At 40.3% G+C, this 17,551-nt stretch overlaps 1 protein-coding gene across 2 annotated transcripts in view; it reads left to right on the top strand.

Annotated features, from left to right (window-relative positions):
* Positions 1-17,551, top strand: part of ACAA2 (acetyl-CoA acyltransferase 2) — a 34,492-nt gene that overhangs the window by 9,214 nt on the left and 7,727 nt on the right. For both annotated transcript variants that reach the window (XM_043558785.1, XM_043558786.1), the window contains 5 exons: positions 1,485-1,613; positions 11,365-11,481; positions 13,041-13,188; positions 15,396-15,571; positions 16,374-16,503. In XM_043558785.1, coding sequence (XP_043414720.1) covers positions 1,485-1,613; positions 11,365-11,481; positions 13,041-13,188; positions 15,396-15,571; positions 16,374-16,503 — 700 coding nt within the window. The remainder of the gene's footprint in view (positions 1-1,484; positions 1,614-11,364; positions 11,482-13,040; positions 13,189-15,395; positions 15,572-16,373; positions 16,504-17,551) is intronic.

Raw genomic sequence — 17,551 nt, 5'->3', positions numbered from 1 at the left:
CCCCACATCAGTCCTCATCACAAGAAAAAACATTTTTGTAACTGCGTACGGTAACAGATGTCAACTAGACTTACTGCGGTGATCATTTTCCAATACCTACAAATATCGAATCCTTTTGTTGTACTCTTGAAACTAATACAACATTATATGTCAGTTACACCTCAATTGAAAAATAAAACAAGAATAATTAGGAACTTTTTTTTAAAAAGGTAAGCTCTGAGTAAGATTTATGGAATGTAAAAAGCCAGAAGAAACCCTAGAGATTTTATAGAACTCCAGGCCTCTCTTAACACATAAGGAAACCTTATGTTTCAAGAAGTTTCAAAGAGTTGAGCCGGGTGATCTATAACAATCCTGGGCTAGAATGCACATCCCCTGACTTCTAGTTCCATGTTTTTTCTCCTGTACTAAGCTCTTCCCAGCAAATCTTGGTGTCAAAAGGGACTTAAAGTCATTTCGTGGGACCACTTAGAGAATACGCTACCAAAAAAAAAGAAAGAAAAAATGTCAGTGGGAATTTGTTGAATTTTATTGTGAAAATTTTCACACCTATACAAAAGATAAAAGAATACTACAGTGAGGGGCACCTGGGTGGCTCAGCTGGTTAAACATCACACTCTTGATTTCAGCTCAGGTCATGATCTCATGGTTTGTGTGTTCGAGCCCCACATCGGGCTCTGTGCTGACAGTGCAGAGCCTGCTTGGGATTCTCTCCCTCTCTCTCTTTGCCCCTCTCCTGCTCATGCACATTCTTTTCTCTCTCTCAAGAACAAATAAAAAAAATTTTTTTTAAGAATAATACAGTGAACACCCTAAAATTCCCTTTACTTTGATGGGCCAGTTCTTTACATTTTGTCAAATTTGCTTTAGCAAATTTGCTTTAGCAAATTTTAGCATTTTAAAGCGGGGGAAGCAGTGGTCTAGGCCACTTCTTACTCTTCTGACCAGTTGTTCATCTCTTGCCTTCCTCCATCATCAGGTCTCTGCCTCAGTTTCTCATTACAATCCCCTGAATGTTTTTAAAAGTATCTACTGATGCCTCGCCTGTAGCCTTTCTGGTTTAATTGGTTTGGTTAGGATCTTGAGCATCAGTATGTTAATAAAGCTTTCCTGGTTATTCCAGTGTGCGGCCAAGGTTGAGAAGCACAGCCTTGGATACTTTCTCTGTTAAGGAACATACTATTTTGAGATAACCTATTCTATTTTTAAACAGCTCCAATTGTTATAAATTTCTGTCTTGTATTGAGGACTTAATATAAGGGTTTCTCATACTTTGTTTAAAAACCAACTAACCAAGTTACAGTTTTTATTCAAATAATAAACACGTATTATATAAAATACATGATATCTATATGCATTGCATCCTACCTTAGAGTCCCATAGTTTATAATGTTTGATAGATTGCCAACATTTCCATATATTTTGTCCTGCTTCTTAATGCTGAGATTTACAGAGGAAAGTCTTTTTCATTTCCTTTGTTCCAGAGTTCTTCAGATGCTCCATACATGGCCAGGCATGTTGGCTTGCGTGTGGGAGTCCCACAAGAGACCCCAGCTCTCACTGTTAATAGACTCTGTGGCTCTGGTTTCCAGTCCATTGTGAGTGGATGTCAGGTATGGGCAACGTTTTATTATTTCTCTGAAATTATGTTAAAAACGGTTGGAAGAAATGCCCTACCACAGTTGTAACACTGTAGGTTTTTATTTTATGGTGCTTATTAGAAGAGGTCAATACTTGATTTTTCTTGGAAAAGAGTTCACAGGAAGAAAATAGTTTCTTAAAAGTGATTAGCAGATCTCTGAAGACATGCTAAATGGAATAAACCATTCGCAAAAGGACAAATACTGTATGATTGCACTTATATGAGTAATCAAATTCATAGAGGCAGAAGCCAAAACAGTGGCCGCTGGGGCTGGGGGGCAGGAGAGAATGAGGAGTTAGTGTTTAATGGGCACTGAGTTCCAGTTTGCAAAGATGAAAAGATTTCATGAGATGAGTGGTGGTTGGTTACACAACAGTGTGAATGTACTTAATGAACTATACACTTAAAATTGGTTATAATGGTGACTTTTTTTAAATTTTATTTTTCACTTTTTAAAATTTACATCCAAAGTAGTTAGCATATAATGCAACAATGATTTCAGGAGTAGATTCCTTAATGCCCCTTACCCATTTAGCCCATCCCCCCTCCCACAACCCCTCCAATAACCCTCAGTTTGTTCTCCATATTTATGAATCTCTTCAGTTTTGTCCCCCTCCCTGTTTTTATATTATTTTTCTTTCCTTATGTTCATGTGTTTTGTCTCTTAAAGTCCTCATATGAGTGAAGTCGTATGATATTTGTCTTTCTCTGACTAATTGCACTTAGCATAATACCCTCCAGTTCCATCCACATAGTTGCAAATGGCAAGATTTCATTCTTTTTGATTGCCGAGTAATACTCCATGGTATATACACACCACATCTTCTTTATCCATTCATCCATCGATGGACATTTGGGCTCTTTCCATACTTTGGCTATTGTTGATAGTGCTGCTATAAACATCGGGGTGCATGTGTCCCTTCGAAACAGCACACCTGTATCCCTCGGATAAACACCTAGTAGTGCAATTGCAGGGTCGTAGGGTAGTTCTATTTTTAATTTTTTGAGGAACCTCCATACTGTTTTCCAGAGTGGCTGCACCAGCTTGCATTCCCATACAATGATAACTTTTAAGTTATGTATGTTTTATCACAATTTTTTTAAAAGCTAATCATGACCTGTTATTTTGACCGAGGGCTTCCTATGTGCCTGACCTATGCTAGATTTACATTGAATCTCTCAATCTTCACAGCCATCCCTTGTGGCAAGAACTATTAATATTCCCATTTTACCGGCAAGGAAACTGATCTTTAAGGTTACTAAGTCATAGAGGCAGAACTTGAACCCAGGTCTGTGAGAGTTCCCTGTGAGGCAGTTTGAAACACTGAATAAAGACTATAAGGCTAGGAAGAGAGTTGGAGCATTTTGGGGATGATAAGAAATGTATTCCTTTGGGAGACGAGTTAGGATGGAGAAAATTGGTTTTTCTCATCCCTCAAACAACTGTATTGTGATCAAATCACTCGGAACACCCAGAAAACCGATCTGAACACTGTTAGAAGGATCTGCACGGTTGGAAGGAGACAGTGTAGCAGGTGTGAGGTGCATGGAAGTGAATTGGGGGAGAGGAAGATGGCAGCGCCATGGATGGGGAGGAGCCCTTTCCATGGAGAGACAAAAAGGAGAGAAACGGGTTGAAAGTGTGCGGTGTCAGATTCACACAAGACAAAAACCTCTCCAGACCACGGACTGGGGAGCGAGGGGCACTGAGCATCACGTTTTTTTTGCGAACAGCGTGTGGAGCTCAAACTATGAGGTTTTGGAAGTGCGTGACTTTCTCTGGAGTGGAGCTGTGGCCGGCGCTCCTCGGAAGAAGGAGGAAGGGGGCCCTGGAGTGCACAGGGTGTGGTGTGGGGATCTGAGGACATTCCCCTTCCTGGAGTACATTTGCAGGAGGGTATATTGCCTCCCCAAGGACAAAACCCCTACGGGCGCCAGCAGAAGGCCTTTTATAGGAAGGGGACAGACGGCAGATAACTTGGTTGCTGCTTTTTGCAGTGCTGCACCATAGATTGCAGGCACCGTGCAGGCATGGGACTGGTTTTCAGGGACAAAGGACGTCAGACACAGTGTGGAGAGCCTCTACTCCAGGGGAAGGGAGCGGGTCCACGTGGCGCCAGGTCCTTTAAGATTTCCGGTTTTAAATCCCGGCCACGTGCCAAAGCTGTGGTGCATGGAGCCGTGACAGCCCTTGCCCTTCTGCCAGGGCTTCCTGAACAGCGGGTTCTGAGATCCCCTGTCCGGGGACGAGAGATTGGGGTGATGCCATTTTCCCCTTAACACCAACGTGGGGACTTCGGAGAGAAACACGGTGGCCCCCCAGTGGAGGCGGGACCCACTTACACCAAACCCCGCCCCCCTGTGCCTTGCAACTGTGTGTTTACTGGGGCAGCGCAGACTCTGAGCCAGTGCAGTGGGCGTCTCCTCCGGAAGAACAGCACAGACAGTAGCCCACAGGCAACAGATTAGGGAACATGCGGTGCTTCAGAGCATCACCTGCAGTTCTGGTGGAAACAGGGTCAGGCTTACGGTTTTTTTTTTGTTTTTTTTTTCTTTCTTCTTTTTAAAAGTTTCTTTTTTTAAATTTTCTTCTTTGGAATCGGGCTTATAGTTTTTTCTTTGTTCGTTTGTTATTTTTCTCTTCTTTTTGGATCAAGCTTTTTTTTCATTTTTGTTTCTTTTTTTGTTTGTTTTTCTTTTTCTTTAGAATGAGGCTTATAGTCTTGATTGTCTCTGGTTTTTTTTCATTCCTTTCCTTTTCATTCACTCATTTATTTATTTATTTTTGGAATCAGGCTTTTGTTTTTCTTGTTTTCCAGGCTTATTTTAACAAACAAATCAAAACATACCTAGTTAAAGGTCCAAACACTCCCCACTGCAATCTAGGAGGAGCTCTGCAGAGGACCGACCAGTGGGAAGGAGCAGCCAAAACGTAACAGCAGAGTGCACACAGCATACGTCAGAAACACTTCTGGAAGGGTTTCTCCTGAAGTGTCCAGGCCTTGAACAGTGTACAACCCCTTTTTAATATAACATCACTCTCAAGTGCAGGAAACTAACAAGCTTTCAAAACATGCAAAAGACAGAAACTTAGCCAGAATGACAAAATGGAGCAATTTTCCCCAAAAGAAAGGTCAGTAAGAAATCACAGCCAGGGACTTGCTCAAAACAGATATAAGTAATATATCTGAACAAGAATTTAGACCAACAGTCATAAGACTACCAGGGGGCTTGAAGAAAGCATAGAAGACACTGTATACAGCCTCCCTGTAGAGATAAAAGACCTAAAAACTAGTCAGGCTGAAACAAAAATGTTGTAACTGACATGCAAAACAAACTGGATATAGTGACAATGAGGGTTGAGGAAGCAGAGGAGAGAATAGGTGATATAAAAGAAAACATTATGGAAAATAATGAAGCTAAAAAGAAGAGGGAAAGAAAATGGTTAGATCACAAAGGTAGACTTAGGGAACTCATTGATTCTACAAAGTAAAATAATGTCCCTATCATAGGAGTCCCAGAAGAGGAGTGGGGGAAAGTGGCAGAAGGTTTATTTGAACAAATTATAGCTGAAAGCTTCCCTAATCTGGGGAAGGAAACAGGCATTCAAGTCCCTGAGGCACAGAGAACTCACCTCAAAATCAACAAAACATTCAGCCCCATGACATACCATAGCAAAACTTGAAAAATAGGGAATTCTGAAAGAAGCTAGGGGCAAAAAATCCTTAACCTACAAGGGTTGGCACGTAAGGTTAGCAGCAGACCTATCCACAGGAAGTTGGCAGGCCAGAAGGGAGTGTCAGGAAATAGTCAATGTGCTGAATGGGAAAAATATGCAGCCAAGAACTCTATCCAGCAAGGCTGTCATTCAGACTAGAAGGAGAGATAAAGAGTTTCCCAGACAAAAACTAAAGGAGTTTAGTTTGTGACCATTAAAGCAGCCCTACAAGAAATTTTAAGGGGGACTCTTTGGAGAAAAAAACCGAGAGACCAAAGCAACAAAGACGAAAGGATCAGGGAACATCACCAGAAACGCCAACTCTACAGGTAATACAATGGCACTAAATACGTATCTTTCAATAATCACTCTGAATATAAATGGACTAAATGCTCCAATCAAAAGATATAGAGTATCAGAATGGATTAAAAAAAAAAGATCCATCTATATGCTGCCTACAGTAGACTCATTTTAGACCTAAAGACACCTGCAGATTGAAAGTGAGGGGATAGAGAACAATCTATTATGCTAATGGAGATCAAAAGAAAGCCAGAGTAGCCATACTTACATACTTACATCAGACAAACTAGGTCTTACTTATTCATTCACTCCATTCATTTCCAAATGATTATTTTTGAGAGAAAGCATGAGCTGTCTCTCAAAAAAAGGCAGAAAGAGGCAGAAAGAGAGGGGGACAGAGAAACTCACGCAGGACTTGCACTCACAAACCATGAGATCATGACCTGAGCTGAAGTTGGACACTTAACCGACTGAGCCACCCATGTGCCCCAAAGACAAACTAAATTTTAAAACAAAGACTGTAATAAGAAATGAAGAAGGGCATTATTATCATAATTAAGGGGTCTATCCCTCAAAAAGATCTAACAATTGTAAATATTTATGCCTTCAACTTGGAGACATCCAAATGTATAAGTCAATTAATAACAAACATAAAGAAACTCATTGATAATAATACCCTAATAGTAGGGGACTTTAACACCCTACTTACAACAATGGACAGATCATCTAAGCAGAAAATCAACCAGGAAACAATGGCTTTGAATGACACACTGGACCGGATGGACTTAAAGGATATATTCAGAACTTTTCATCCTAAAGCAGCAAAATTCACATTCTTCTTAAGTGCACATGGAACATTTTTCAGAATAGATCACATACTGGGTCACAAATCAGCCCTTAGCAAGTACAAAAAGATCAAGACCATACGTGCATATTTTCGGATCCCAACACTATGAAACTTGAAGTCAACCACAAGAAAAAATTTGGAAAGCCCTAAATGGGGTTAAAGAACATCCTACTAAAGAATGAATGGGTTAAGCAGAAAATTAAAGAAGAAATTTAAAAATACATGGAGGCAAATGAAAGTGAAAACACCACAGCCCAAAACCTTTGGGATGAAAAAGGCAGTCCTAAGAGGCAAGTTTATTGGAATTCAGGCCTTTGTCAAGAAGCAAGAAATGTCCCAAATACACAACCTAACCTTACACCTAAACGAGCTAGAAAAGGGATAGCAGAGGGTGCCTGCGTGGCTCAGTTAGTTGAGTGTCTGACTTCGGCTCAGGTCATGATCTCACCATTTGTGGATTCGGGCCTCGCATTGGGCTCTGTGCTGACAGCTCACAGTCTGGAGCCTGCTTCAGGTTCTATTTCTCCCTCTCTGTCTGGCCCTTCCCTGCTCACACTCTCTCTAAAAATAAATAAATATTAAAACAATTTTTTTCTAATTAAGAAAAGTAACAGCAAATAAAGCCTAAAGGGAAAAGGAAAATAATAAAGATTAGAAGAGAAATAAGCAATATAGAAACAAACAAACAAAAAATACAGTAGAACAGATCAATGAAACCGGGAGCTGGTTCTTTGAAAGAATTAACAAAATTGATAAGTCCCTAACCAGATTTATGAAAAAGAAAAGAAAAAGGACTCAAATAGATAAAATCACAAATGAAAGTGGAAAGGTCACAACCAACACCACAGAAATATAAATCATTGTAAGAGAATAGTATGAAAAATTATATGCCAACAGACTGGAGGAAATGGAAGCTATCTAGAAGAAATGGACAAATTCCTAGAAACTCACAAACCTCCAAAACTGAAATAGGAAGAAATAGAAAATTTGAATACACCCATAACCAATAAAGAAATTGAATCAGTAATCAAAAATTTTCCAACAAACAAAAAGTCCTGGGCCAGATGGCTTCCCAAGGGGATTCCACCAGAGACTTAAAGAAGGGTCAATACCTGTTCTTCTCAAACTGCTCCAAAAAGTAGAAATAGAAGGAAAACTTCCAAACTCATTCTACAAAGCCAGCATTACCTTGATTCCAAAGACCCCACTAGACAGGAGATTGATAGACCAATATCCCTAATGAACATGGATGCACAAATTCTCAAGAAGATATTAGCAAACCAAAATCAATAGTACATTAAAAGAATTACTCACCATGATCAAGTGGGATTTATTCCTGGGCTGCAGTGCTGGTTCAATATTCACAAATTAATCAATGTGGTATACCACATTAATAAAAGAAAGGATAAGAATCGTATCATCCTGTCAATAGATTTAGAAAAAGCATTTGACCAAATACAGCATCCATTCTTGATAACAGCCCTCAACAAAGTAGAGATAAATGGAACATACCTCAACATCATAAAGGCCATATCCAAAAGACCCACAGCTAATATCCTCAATGGGGAAATGCAAAGAGCCTTTCCCCTACAGTCAGGAGCAAGACAAGGATATCTGTTCTCACCATCACTATTTAATATAGTACTGGAAGTCTTACCCTCAGCAATCAGACAACAAAAAGAAATAAAGGGCATACAAATCAGCAAGGAAGAAGTCTAACTCTCACTGTTTGCAGATGACATGCTACTCTGTGTCGAACACCCAAAAGACTCCAGCAAAAAATTGCTAGAACTAATACATGAATTTGGCAAAATCACAGGATATAAAATCAATGTACAGAAATCTGTTGCATTTCTATACACCAATAACAGCAGACAAAGAAACCATGGAATTGATCCCATTTGCAGTTGCACCAAAAACAATAAGCTACCGAGGGATAAACCTAACTAAAGAAGTAAAAGGTCTGAAAACTATAGGACGCTTATGCAAGAAACTGAAGAGCACACAAAGAAATGGAAAAGCATCCCATGCTCATGGATTGGAAGAATAAACATTGTTAAAGTGTCCATACTACCCAAAGCAGTCTACACATTTATGCAATCCCTATTCAAAATACCACCAGCATTTTTTGCAGAGCTGGAAAAAACCATCCTAAAATTTGTATGGAACCACAAAAGACGCTGAATAGCAAAAGCAATCCTGAAAAAGAAAAACAAAACTGGAGATATCACAATTCCAGATTTCAAGCTATATTACAAAACTATAATGGTATTGGCACAAAAGACAGTATGGTATTGGCACAAAAACAGATACAAAGATCAATGGAATGGAATAGAAGACCCAGAAATGGCCACAACTATATGGTCAACTAATCTAAACCAAAAAAGGAAAGAATATCCAATGGAAAAAAGACAGTCTCTTCAACAAATGGTGTTGTTGGTAAAACTGGATGGGGACATGCGGAGGAATGAAACTGGACCATTTGCTTACACCACATACAAAAATAAATTCAAAATGGATGAAAGACCTAAATGCGAGACGGGAAACTTTCAAAATCCTAGAGGAGAACATAGGCCATAACCTCTTTGAACTTGGCTGGAGCAGCTTCTTACTAGATGTATTGCTGAACGCAAAGGAAACAAAAGCAAATGTGAACTATTGGGACTTCATCAAGCTAAAAAGCTCTGCACAGCGAAGGAAACAACAAAAACTAAAAGGCAGCATATGGAATGGGAGAAGATACTTGCAAACGACATCTGATAAAAGTTTAGTATCCAAAATCTATGAAGAACTTGTCAAACTCAACACCCAGAAAACAAATAACCCTGGTAAGAAATGGGCAGGAGATGCTTGGGCAGCTCAGTTGGTTAGGCATCTGGCTCGGGTCATGATCTCACAGTTCATGGGATTGAGTCCTGAGTTGGGCTGTGCACTGGCTGTGTGGAGCCTGTTTAGGATTCTCTCTCTCTCTCTCTCTCTGCCCCTCCCCCACTCCCCCAAGCAAATAAACTTAAAAAAGAAAAAAAATTGGCAGAAGACATGAATAGACATTTTTCCAAAGAAGATATCCAGATGGCTAATAGACACATGAAAAGATGCTCAACATCCCTCATCATCAGGGAAGTACAAATCCAAACCATGAGGAGATACCATCTCACATCTGTCAGAATGGCTAAAATTAACAACACAAGAAACAATAGATGTTGGTGAGGACATAGAGAAAGGGGAACCCTCTTGCACTGACAGTAGGAATGCAAACTGGTATAGCCACTCTGGAGAACAGTATGGAGGTTCCTCAAAAAACTAAAAATAGAACTACCCTATGATCTAGCAATTGCACTATTATTTGCCCAAAGCATACAAAAATACAGATTCAAAGGGGTACATGTACCCCAATGTTTATCAATAGGCAAACAATGGAGAGAACCCAAATGTCCATCCACTGATGAATGGATAAAGAAGATGTGGTGTATATATATATTACTCGGCCATCAGAAAGAATGAAATCTTGCCATTTGTAATGACATGGATGGAGCTAGAATGTATTATGTTAAGTGTAATATGTCAATCAGAGAAAGAAAAATACTGTATGATTTCACTCGTGTGAAATTTAGGAAACAAAACAGATAAACATACGGAAAGTGGTGGAGGGGAGTTGGGAGGAGAGAGGGAAACAAACCATAAGAGACTGTAAATGATAGAGAACAAACTGAGGGTTGATGGAGGGAGGTGGGTGGGGGATGGGCTGGATGGGTGATGGCTACTAAGGAGGGCACTTGTGATGAGCACTGGGTGTTGAATGTTAGTGATGAATCACTGAATTCTCCTGAAGCCAATATTGCACTGTATGTTAACTAAAATTTAAATTAAAAAAAGAAAATAAATATATTCCTTTTTAAGGGATAGTTGGGCAAATGCATTTGTTCCTTTGAGCACAAGGGAAAAGGGATATAGTGAAATGCAATTTTATTTGCCCATGTCTTCATATTTTTACAGAATGAAAGACACAGACATATTGTAATGAATAAATTGTTTTCAAGTTAATTTATTTCTATAATGATACAGCTAAAACAGTGATCCTGATTTTCCTAGCAGTCACTGTGAAAACTGGGCTCTATGGAAGCTTGTTATTTGCTTCTTTTCTAAAAAATGCAAATAGTGGAAAGCTAGAAGAATGAAATGGGTTTCTTTTTATGAGCCCCCTCAGTTAACCTGTTCCTTGTAAATCTGTGGTCTGCTTCAGACTCATCCATTAATATAAGGATAAATTCTACTTCTGTCTTAAAATAATTTTTTTTAATGTTTATTTATTTTTGAGACAGAGAGAAACAGAGCATGAGTGGGGGAGGGGCAGAGAGAGAGGGAGAGACAGAATTGGAAGCAGGCTCCAGGCTCTGAGCTGTCAGCACAGAGGCTGATGCAGGGCTCGAACCCACGAAGTGTGAGATCATGACCTGAGCTGAAGTCGGACACTTACTGAATGAGCCACCCGGCGCCCCTACATTTATCTTTTTAAAGGATTTGTTCTTTATCATTGGCTTACAATCTGTGTTATGCCAGGCATTAATATCCCTGCTGATTTTCAAGATTTATACTGGGTTCAGAATTACCATTCCTTGCCAAAACAGAGGTAGAATTTGTCACTTGTGTACAAACAGTTGAAGTCTGTTAATTTTTTCTCCCCTTGTGTCTTGGGAATAGGTGCTGTAGCATTTGCCTTACAAGTTACAAGTATTTCCTTTTGAGGCACGGTACACTGGGATTCATAACTCATTAGATTTACTGGGAGTTTACTGCTTGATACATACTCCTGCCACAATATAAGGTTTTGTTTGTTGCTCGTTTGTTTTCAAATAGGAAATTTGTGTGAAGGATGCTGAAGTTGTCTTGTGCGGAGGAACTGAAAGCATGAGCCAGGCTCCCTACTGTGTCAGAAACGCGCGTTTTGGAACCAAGTTGGGATCAGATCTCAAGGTTGGAACCATTAAAGTGTTTAAAAAATTTTTGTCATGCCATTACGCTAATAATTTTTTTTTTCAACGTTTATTTATTTTTGGGACAGAGGGAGACAGAGCATGAACGGGGGAGGGGCAGAGAGAGAGGGAGACACAGAATCGGAAACAGGCTCCAGGCTCTGAGCCATCAGCCCAGAGCCTGACGCAGGGCTCGAACTCACGGACCGCAAGATCGTGACCTGGCTGAAGTCGGACGCTTAACCGACTGCGCCACCCAGGCGCCCCACGCTAATAATTTTAATAACACCATGTTGGGAGAGAGAAAACAAATTTTGAAACCAATTTCCTTAATAGGGGATTGACAAGATACGAATGATTTGAAATTTGTAAACTATTTCAAAAGCCCAGTTTGGTTTTTAGTTTTGACATTTTAACCCACATTAAAAAAAAAAAAAAAACACATAGACTTTATCTCCCCACACCTCTGGTAGTGGAATTAATACTTGGAGAATGGAGGAAGGGAAGAGGCAGATCAAAAAGATAGGCAGAGCTTGAATTGATTAATTTCTCATGAATAATTGGGAAACCCAGTAATTAAATCTTTACTGTGATTTATGGAAGTTTTATTTCTGAAGCAATCTCCAATGAATAGATACTTCATCACAGAAAACATTCTCTTTGTTGTTGTTTTTTTTTAAACATTCTCTTTGAATACAGATTATATTGTCCTAAATCAGACAAAAACTGATCTTCACATCTTTGAGAGCTACGGCGTGGGAATGACAGTGCTGATAAGGAATGATCGTGTGCTGTTCCTCCCATGTGACATTCTATATTGTTAGCATTTTCCAACAGCAATGACAGATTTACACTCTTCAGGCCAGTTCCTCACCTGGTCTCTTTGAAAGTTGGAAGGGATACGACTTAGGAAATATGAGATAGTATTTTAGACGAAGTATGTTTGAGACAGCCTTCAGAAAGGTCGGTGACTCAAAGGCGCTGAGGCCATCTAGAAGGAACAGAAGAGCATGCTTACCAGAGACCAACTAACTGGATAATAAGTAATGACTTTTTCTGTTCCTCAAGAACCTACGTGTCCCAGGTCTCTTCAACTTCACAGTGACTGATAGAACAAGCTGTCCCTGTCATCGCAGGCACGGGTTGAAAAGGGCACAGACACATGCAGGCTTGTCTACAGAGCTCAGAATCGTGCTTCACAAAGGTGGCTACAGGGCAACATTGCATGAGAACTCAGTGTTAGGTTTCTTCCAAATGTGGCCCTGAGGGTGTAATTTTTGCTTGTAGGTTGACTTCCTGTGTTCTCTCCCTGTACATTTAGCACCGTTGCCTCTCTTTAGTGCCCCACGTTTAGAGAGAGGGGGAAATGTGTGCATTTTATAATGACATTGGGTGTTTTTTAAAATGTCGCAGAACCAAATATGTATAGGAGTAAATGCTGTCAGGAAATGTAATTTTACTTTCCTCTTATTAATTATTTAAATGTAAAGACATTATAGCATATTACTTTCAAAAGATATGCTTTAACAAATCATTTTATTATGCATGTCTTTTTAATAGCTGGAAGATATTCTGTGGTCAGGATTAACAGATCAGCATGTCCAACTCCCCATGGCAATTACTGCAGAGAATCTCGCTGTGAAATACAACATAAGCAGAGAAGACTGTGACAAATATGCCCTGCAGTCCCAGCAGAGGTGGAAAGCTGGTCAGTGAAATTGGATACTATAAATATCTATACAAAACTATGGGTGTGGGTGAAATGGGTAAAGTCCATCAGAGGTTATAAAATAAAAGTCATAAAATAAAGGTTGTCAAATAAGTCGTGGGTATGTAATGTGCAGCATCGTGACCATAGTTAACGATACTGTATTGCATATTTGAAGTTGCTAAGAGAGTAGATCTTAAAAGTTGTCATCACAAGAAAAAGTTGTTGTAGCTATGTATGGGGACAGATGTTAACTAGACTTATCATGGTGACTGTTTTGCCACACTGTATATATGAACGTTGAGTCATTTTGTTGTACACCTGAAACTAATATAACGTTACATGTTAGTTGTACGTCAACGTAAAAAAAAAAATAGAAGAGATTTCTTTCATTTCAGACGATAATGGTCATATAATATTTGTTTTAAATTACACCTTTAGATGGGCGCCTGGGCGGCTCAGTTGGTAAAGCATCCGACTTTGACTCAGGTCATGATCTCGTGGACCGTGAGTTCGAGCCCCGCATCAGGCTCTGTGCTGACAGCTCCGAGCCTGGAGCCTGCTTTGGGTTCTGTCTCCCTCTCTCTCTGCCCCTCCCCCACTCATACTCTGACTCTCTCTGTCTCTCAAAAATGAGAGACATTAAAAAATGTTTTTTTAATTACACCTCTTGAAAATCACATTTTTCCTTCATGCTTTTGTTTTTAGATGGTCAGGTATTCTATTAATGATTGCAAAATTAACCAGAAATTTCTCTTTTGCAATACAGTAATACTACTTAAAAGTGGCCTTGTTGACTGACCTTATCTAGACGCTCGCATTTTGTCCTGAACTGGTTCTGTTGTTAGTAGAACGCTGAGGGCTCTGATACACTGTGAGAGATGAAGGGTCACAGGGGCTGCCGGGACAGAGGATGTTTTCCTCTGTGAGGCATATCCTACTCACAGGGAGGGGACGATAATGTTTGGAAAGGACCCACTGGGTATCCTTTTGTGCCTTCCTCCTCCCGTTCCTAATTGAGCATCTCTGCACCCAACTGGAAGGAAGACACAGCACACTACTCCATAGCCAGAGCTACAGCGTCCTTGGTATAACATTCCACGCTGCTGCCAGGCCAGCCCGAAGTGGGTACCCCGCCAGCAGTGTTTCATAAGGATGGTGAGTTGAAGAAGTTTGAGAGTCTCCTGAAAAAAGTTTTTGAAATAAGCTGTTACAGACGAGCAGAAACTCTTATTTAGGGATGTTACATACCTAGAATAGTGAGCATGAAGTCCATCTTAGCATTTCAGCCGGAGGAGTGGGCTGGAGCTGATGCCAGCCTATTCATTCTCTGTGTTTTTCGGTGACACGTTCAAAGTGCGAAGGTGTTGGTCCAGAGGTCAAGAGTCATCAGTTCTCTCTCTGCCTTGGCCACATAGAAGTTATCTGACCTCAGTCCTGTATTCACTGAGCATCTCTACAATGGAGATAAAAAATGTTTGCCTTCCCTTTTTTCCCTAATAGAGTTGTGAAATCCAAATATGGGAAGTGTTTTAGCCTGCTATAAAGTGATTTCACACTTAAGGTGGTATCACTCCCTGCTTATCCTTATTTCTGACGCGTCAGATTACTGTAGTCCATTCGAGTCAGTGGAGATGGAAGTAGGTAAGCTGTTTCACTTGGAACTGTGTCAGTAATAGCTCCTATCGTTTCTTCAGGTTGCTTGTCACTACATTTCGGTTACAGGTTTCTTGGCGCACTTCTTTTAGAGACCACTTCTTTTTTCTTCCTGTGCTAAACACTTAACGTAAGATCTACCCTCTTAGCATATTTTTAAGTGTACAATAATTATTGTTGTACAACTTGGTACCTTTTAAATTACTTCTCAACTCAGAGAAGTTTAAATAAGACTTAAATTTACGTAGTGCTATTATACCTGTAGCTAACAGACTAGGACTGCTAATAATCTAGCAGTACCTTGTAAAAAAAAATTGTAGTAAAAAAGGTCAAAATTATAAGGTAAAAAAGATGCAGAATGCATTTGTATAGATTCATGGCAGTACATTAAATCCTCCAATAGGCAAGGTCAGTTGTACATGTAGTAAAGGCTTATTTTAAAGTAGGGCTGTGAGGAAAGGGGAGACCAGAAGTTACATTGAAGGATGTGTTTGATTTCATTTCTTATATCATCTTTTTTTTCCCATTCTTATGATGGTCTCCTATTTCAGCTAATGATGCTGGCTACTTCAATAATGAGATGGTACCAATTGAGGTGAAGACTAAGAAGGGGAAACAGATGATGCAGGTAGATGAGCATGCACGGCCCCAAACAACCCTGGAGCAGTTAAATAAACTGCCTCCAGTATTCAAGAAGGGAGGAACCGTTACTGCAGGGAATGCGTCGGTAGGTGGCACGTACCTTGAACTCTCGAACTCTTCTTATTGTGTTCAGTGCAGAGTAATCGTGAGGTGTCTTTTAGATACTTTTCATACTAGTCTTTAGTAGTTTAGCTTAAATCAGTAGTGTTCATAGGGGCACCTGGGTGGCTCAGTCGGTTAATCGTCCGACTCATGGTTTCGGCTCAGGTCATGATCTCACAGTTTGTGAGTTCAAGCCCCACGTCAGTCTCTGTGCTGTCAGCGAGGAGCCTTCTTGGGATTCTCTCTTTCTCTCTCTCTCTCTCTCTCTCTCTCTCTCTCTTCCCCACCCCTCCCCCCACTAGCTCTCTCAAAATAAATAAACTTTAAAAATTTGAAAAACAAAAATTAGTAGTGTTCATATTCTGCAAATTGGGGTTTTCATGGTCCAAACCAAAATATTTTAACTAGGTGCTCTCATATAATACTCTTCCAATTTCTTGGTTCTTTCAGACTATTATCTGAGGAATCTGGAAGGAAATCTACCTGTGTTCATCTTTTGTTTTGTTTTTTCCCTGATGCATACAACTCATCAGATTTCTTACCTCTCCCCACATCTGGATATAAGCTCCTCTTGCCACCGTTTCCTGTTTTCCGTCGTTGAAGTGGCATTCTGTGCCCGAGTCAGTCTCCGGCCCACCCGAGCACTGCGGGCACTACTTGCTATCCCCCAAATTGTGGCGCTGCTTCCTCTGTATTACCATAATCCTAACATTACCCCATTAGTTCAGATCATAATTAACTGGATCCTCTTGCCCTCTAATTAATCTTCTGTTTTTGTTTCCAAGGGGATATCCGATGGTGCTGGAGCTGTTATCATAGCTAGTGAAGATGCCGTTAAAAAACATAACTTCACACCACTCGCAAGAATTGTGGGCTATTTTGCGTCTGGATGTGATCCCTCTATCATGGGTATTGGTAAGTTTGCAGTGAAACGGACCGGTCTGTTTTGTCTCCAGAGTTAACTCTTCCCTGGCATTCAGATACCTTAAACAGTAGCCAAATCAAGGTCACTTGTGGAGAGAAGGAGATTGGTAATCAGTCATTTAAACAACTAATCTTCATAAAAAACGGTGCCAGGCACAGTAGGAAAACCAAGACTGTACAGACTCTTGTGGGCGGTTAATCATGTCTTACTGTCCATTTGAGACATTTATTTATTTATTTATTACTATGAAATTTATTGTCAAATTGGTTTCCAGACAACACCTCAATGCCCATCACCCACTTTCCCCTCCCTCCCACCCCCCACCAACCCTCAGTTTATTCTCAGTTTTTAAGAGTCTCTTATGGCTTGCCTCCTTCCCTCTCTGTAACTTTTTTCCCCCTTCCCCTCACCCATGGTCTTCTGTTAAGTTTCTCAGGATCCACATAAGAGTGAAAACATATGGTATCTCTCTTTCTCTGTATGACTTATTTCACTTAGCATAACTCTCCAGTTCCATCCACATTGCTACAAAAGGCCATATTTCATTCTTTCTCATTGCCAAGTAGTATTCCATTGCCATTTGAGATCTTTAAAACTAACATCCAGAATAGAACAGAGAAGAATTACAAGGTGGGGACAAGATGAGAGAACACACGATGGGGGAGAGATCCTGGGGTGAAACAGAGATTCCTGAATGCTGGCTGTTCTGCATGTGGTCACTAGTATATCTCATTTCTTCTTCCCACAACCCCTTTGTGAATGAGAAAATGGAAACTTAGGGAGGTTGTCTTGTAAAGTTCCAGACCAGTAAGTGATGGAGCCAGGATGAGAACCGGGCCTCTCTAATTCAAGTGCTCTTCTCACCGTGTTGTCTCAGGAAGTCAAAGTCATGCCCACCCGGCTCAGCTGGGCCTTAATAGGAAAATGAAGAATTACAGTGTATCTCACTTGGCAAAGATTAGCAGAACCCCTGCAAACGTGTACAGTTGACCCTTGAACAACGTGGGGGTTAGGGGCGCCAGCCATCATGTAGCCAAA

Source organism: Prionailurus bengalensis, chromosome D3 (assembly GCF_016509475.1).
Source record: "Prionailurus bengalensis isolate Pbe53 chromosome D3, Fcat_Pben_1.1_paternal_pri, whole genome shotgun sequence".
In the NCBI taxonomy this organism is placed as follows: domain Eukaryota; kingdom Metazoa; phylum Chordata; class Mammalia; order Carnivora; family Felidae; genus Prionailurus; species Prionailurus bengalensis.
Note: the sequence above shows the minus strand (reverse complement) of the source record. Positions and strands in the feature narration are given on the sequence as shown.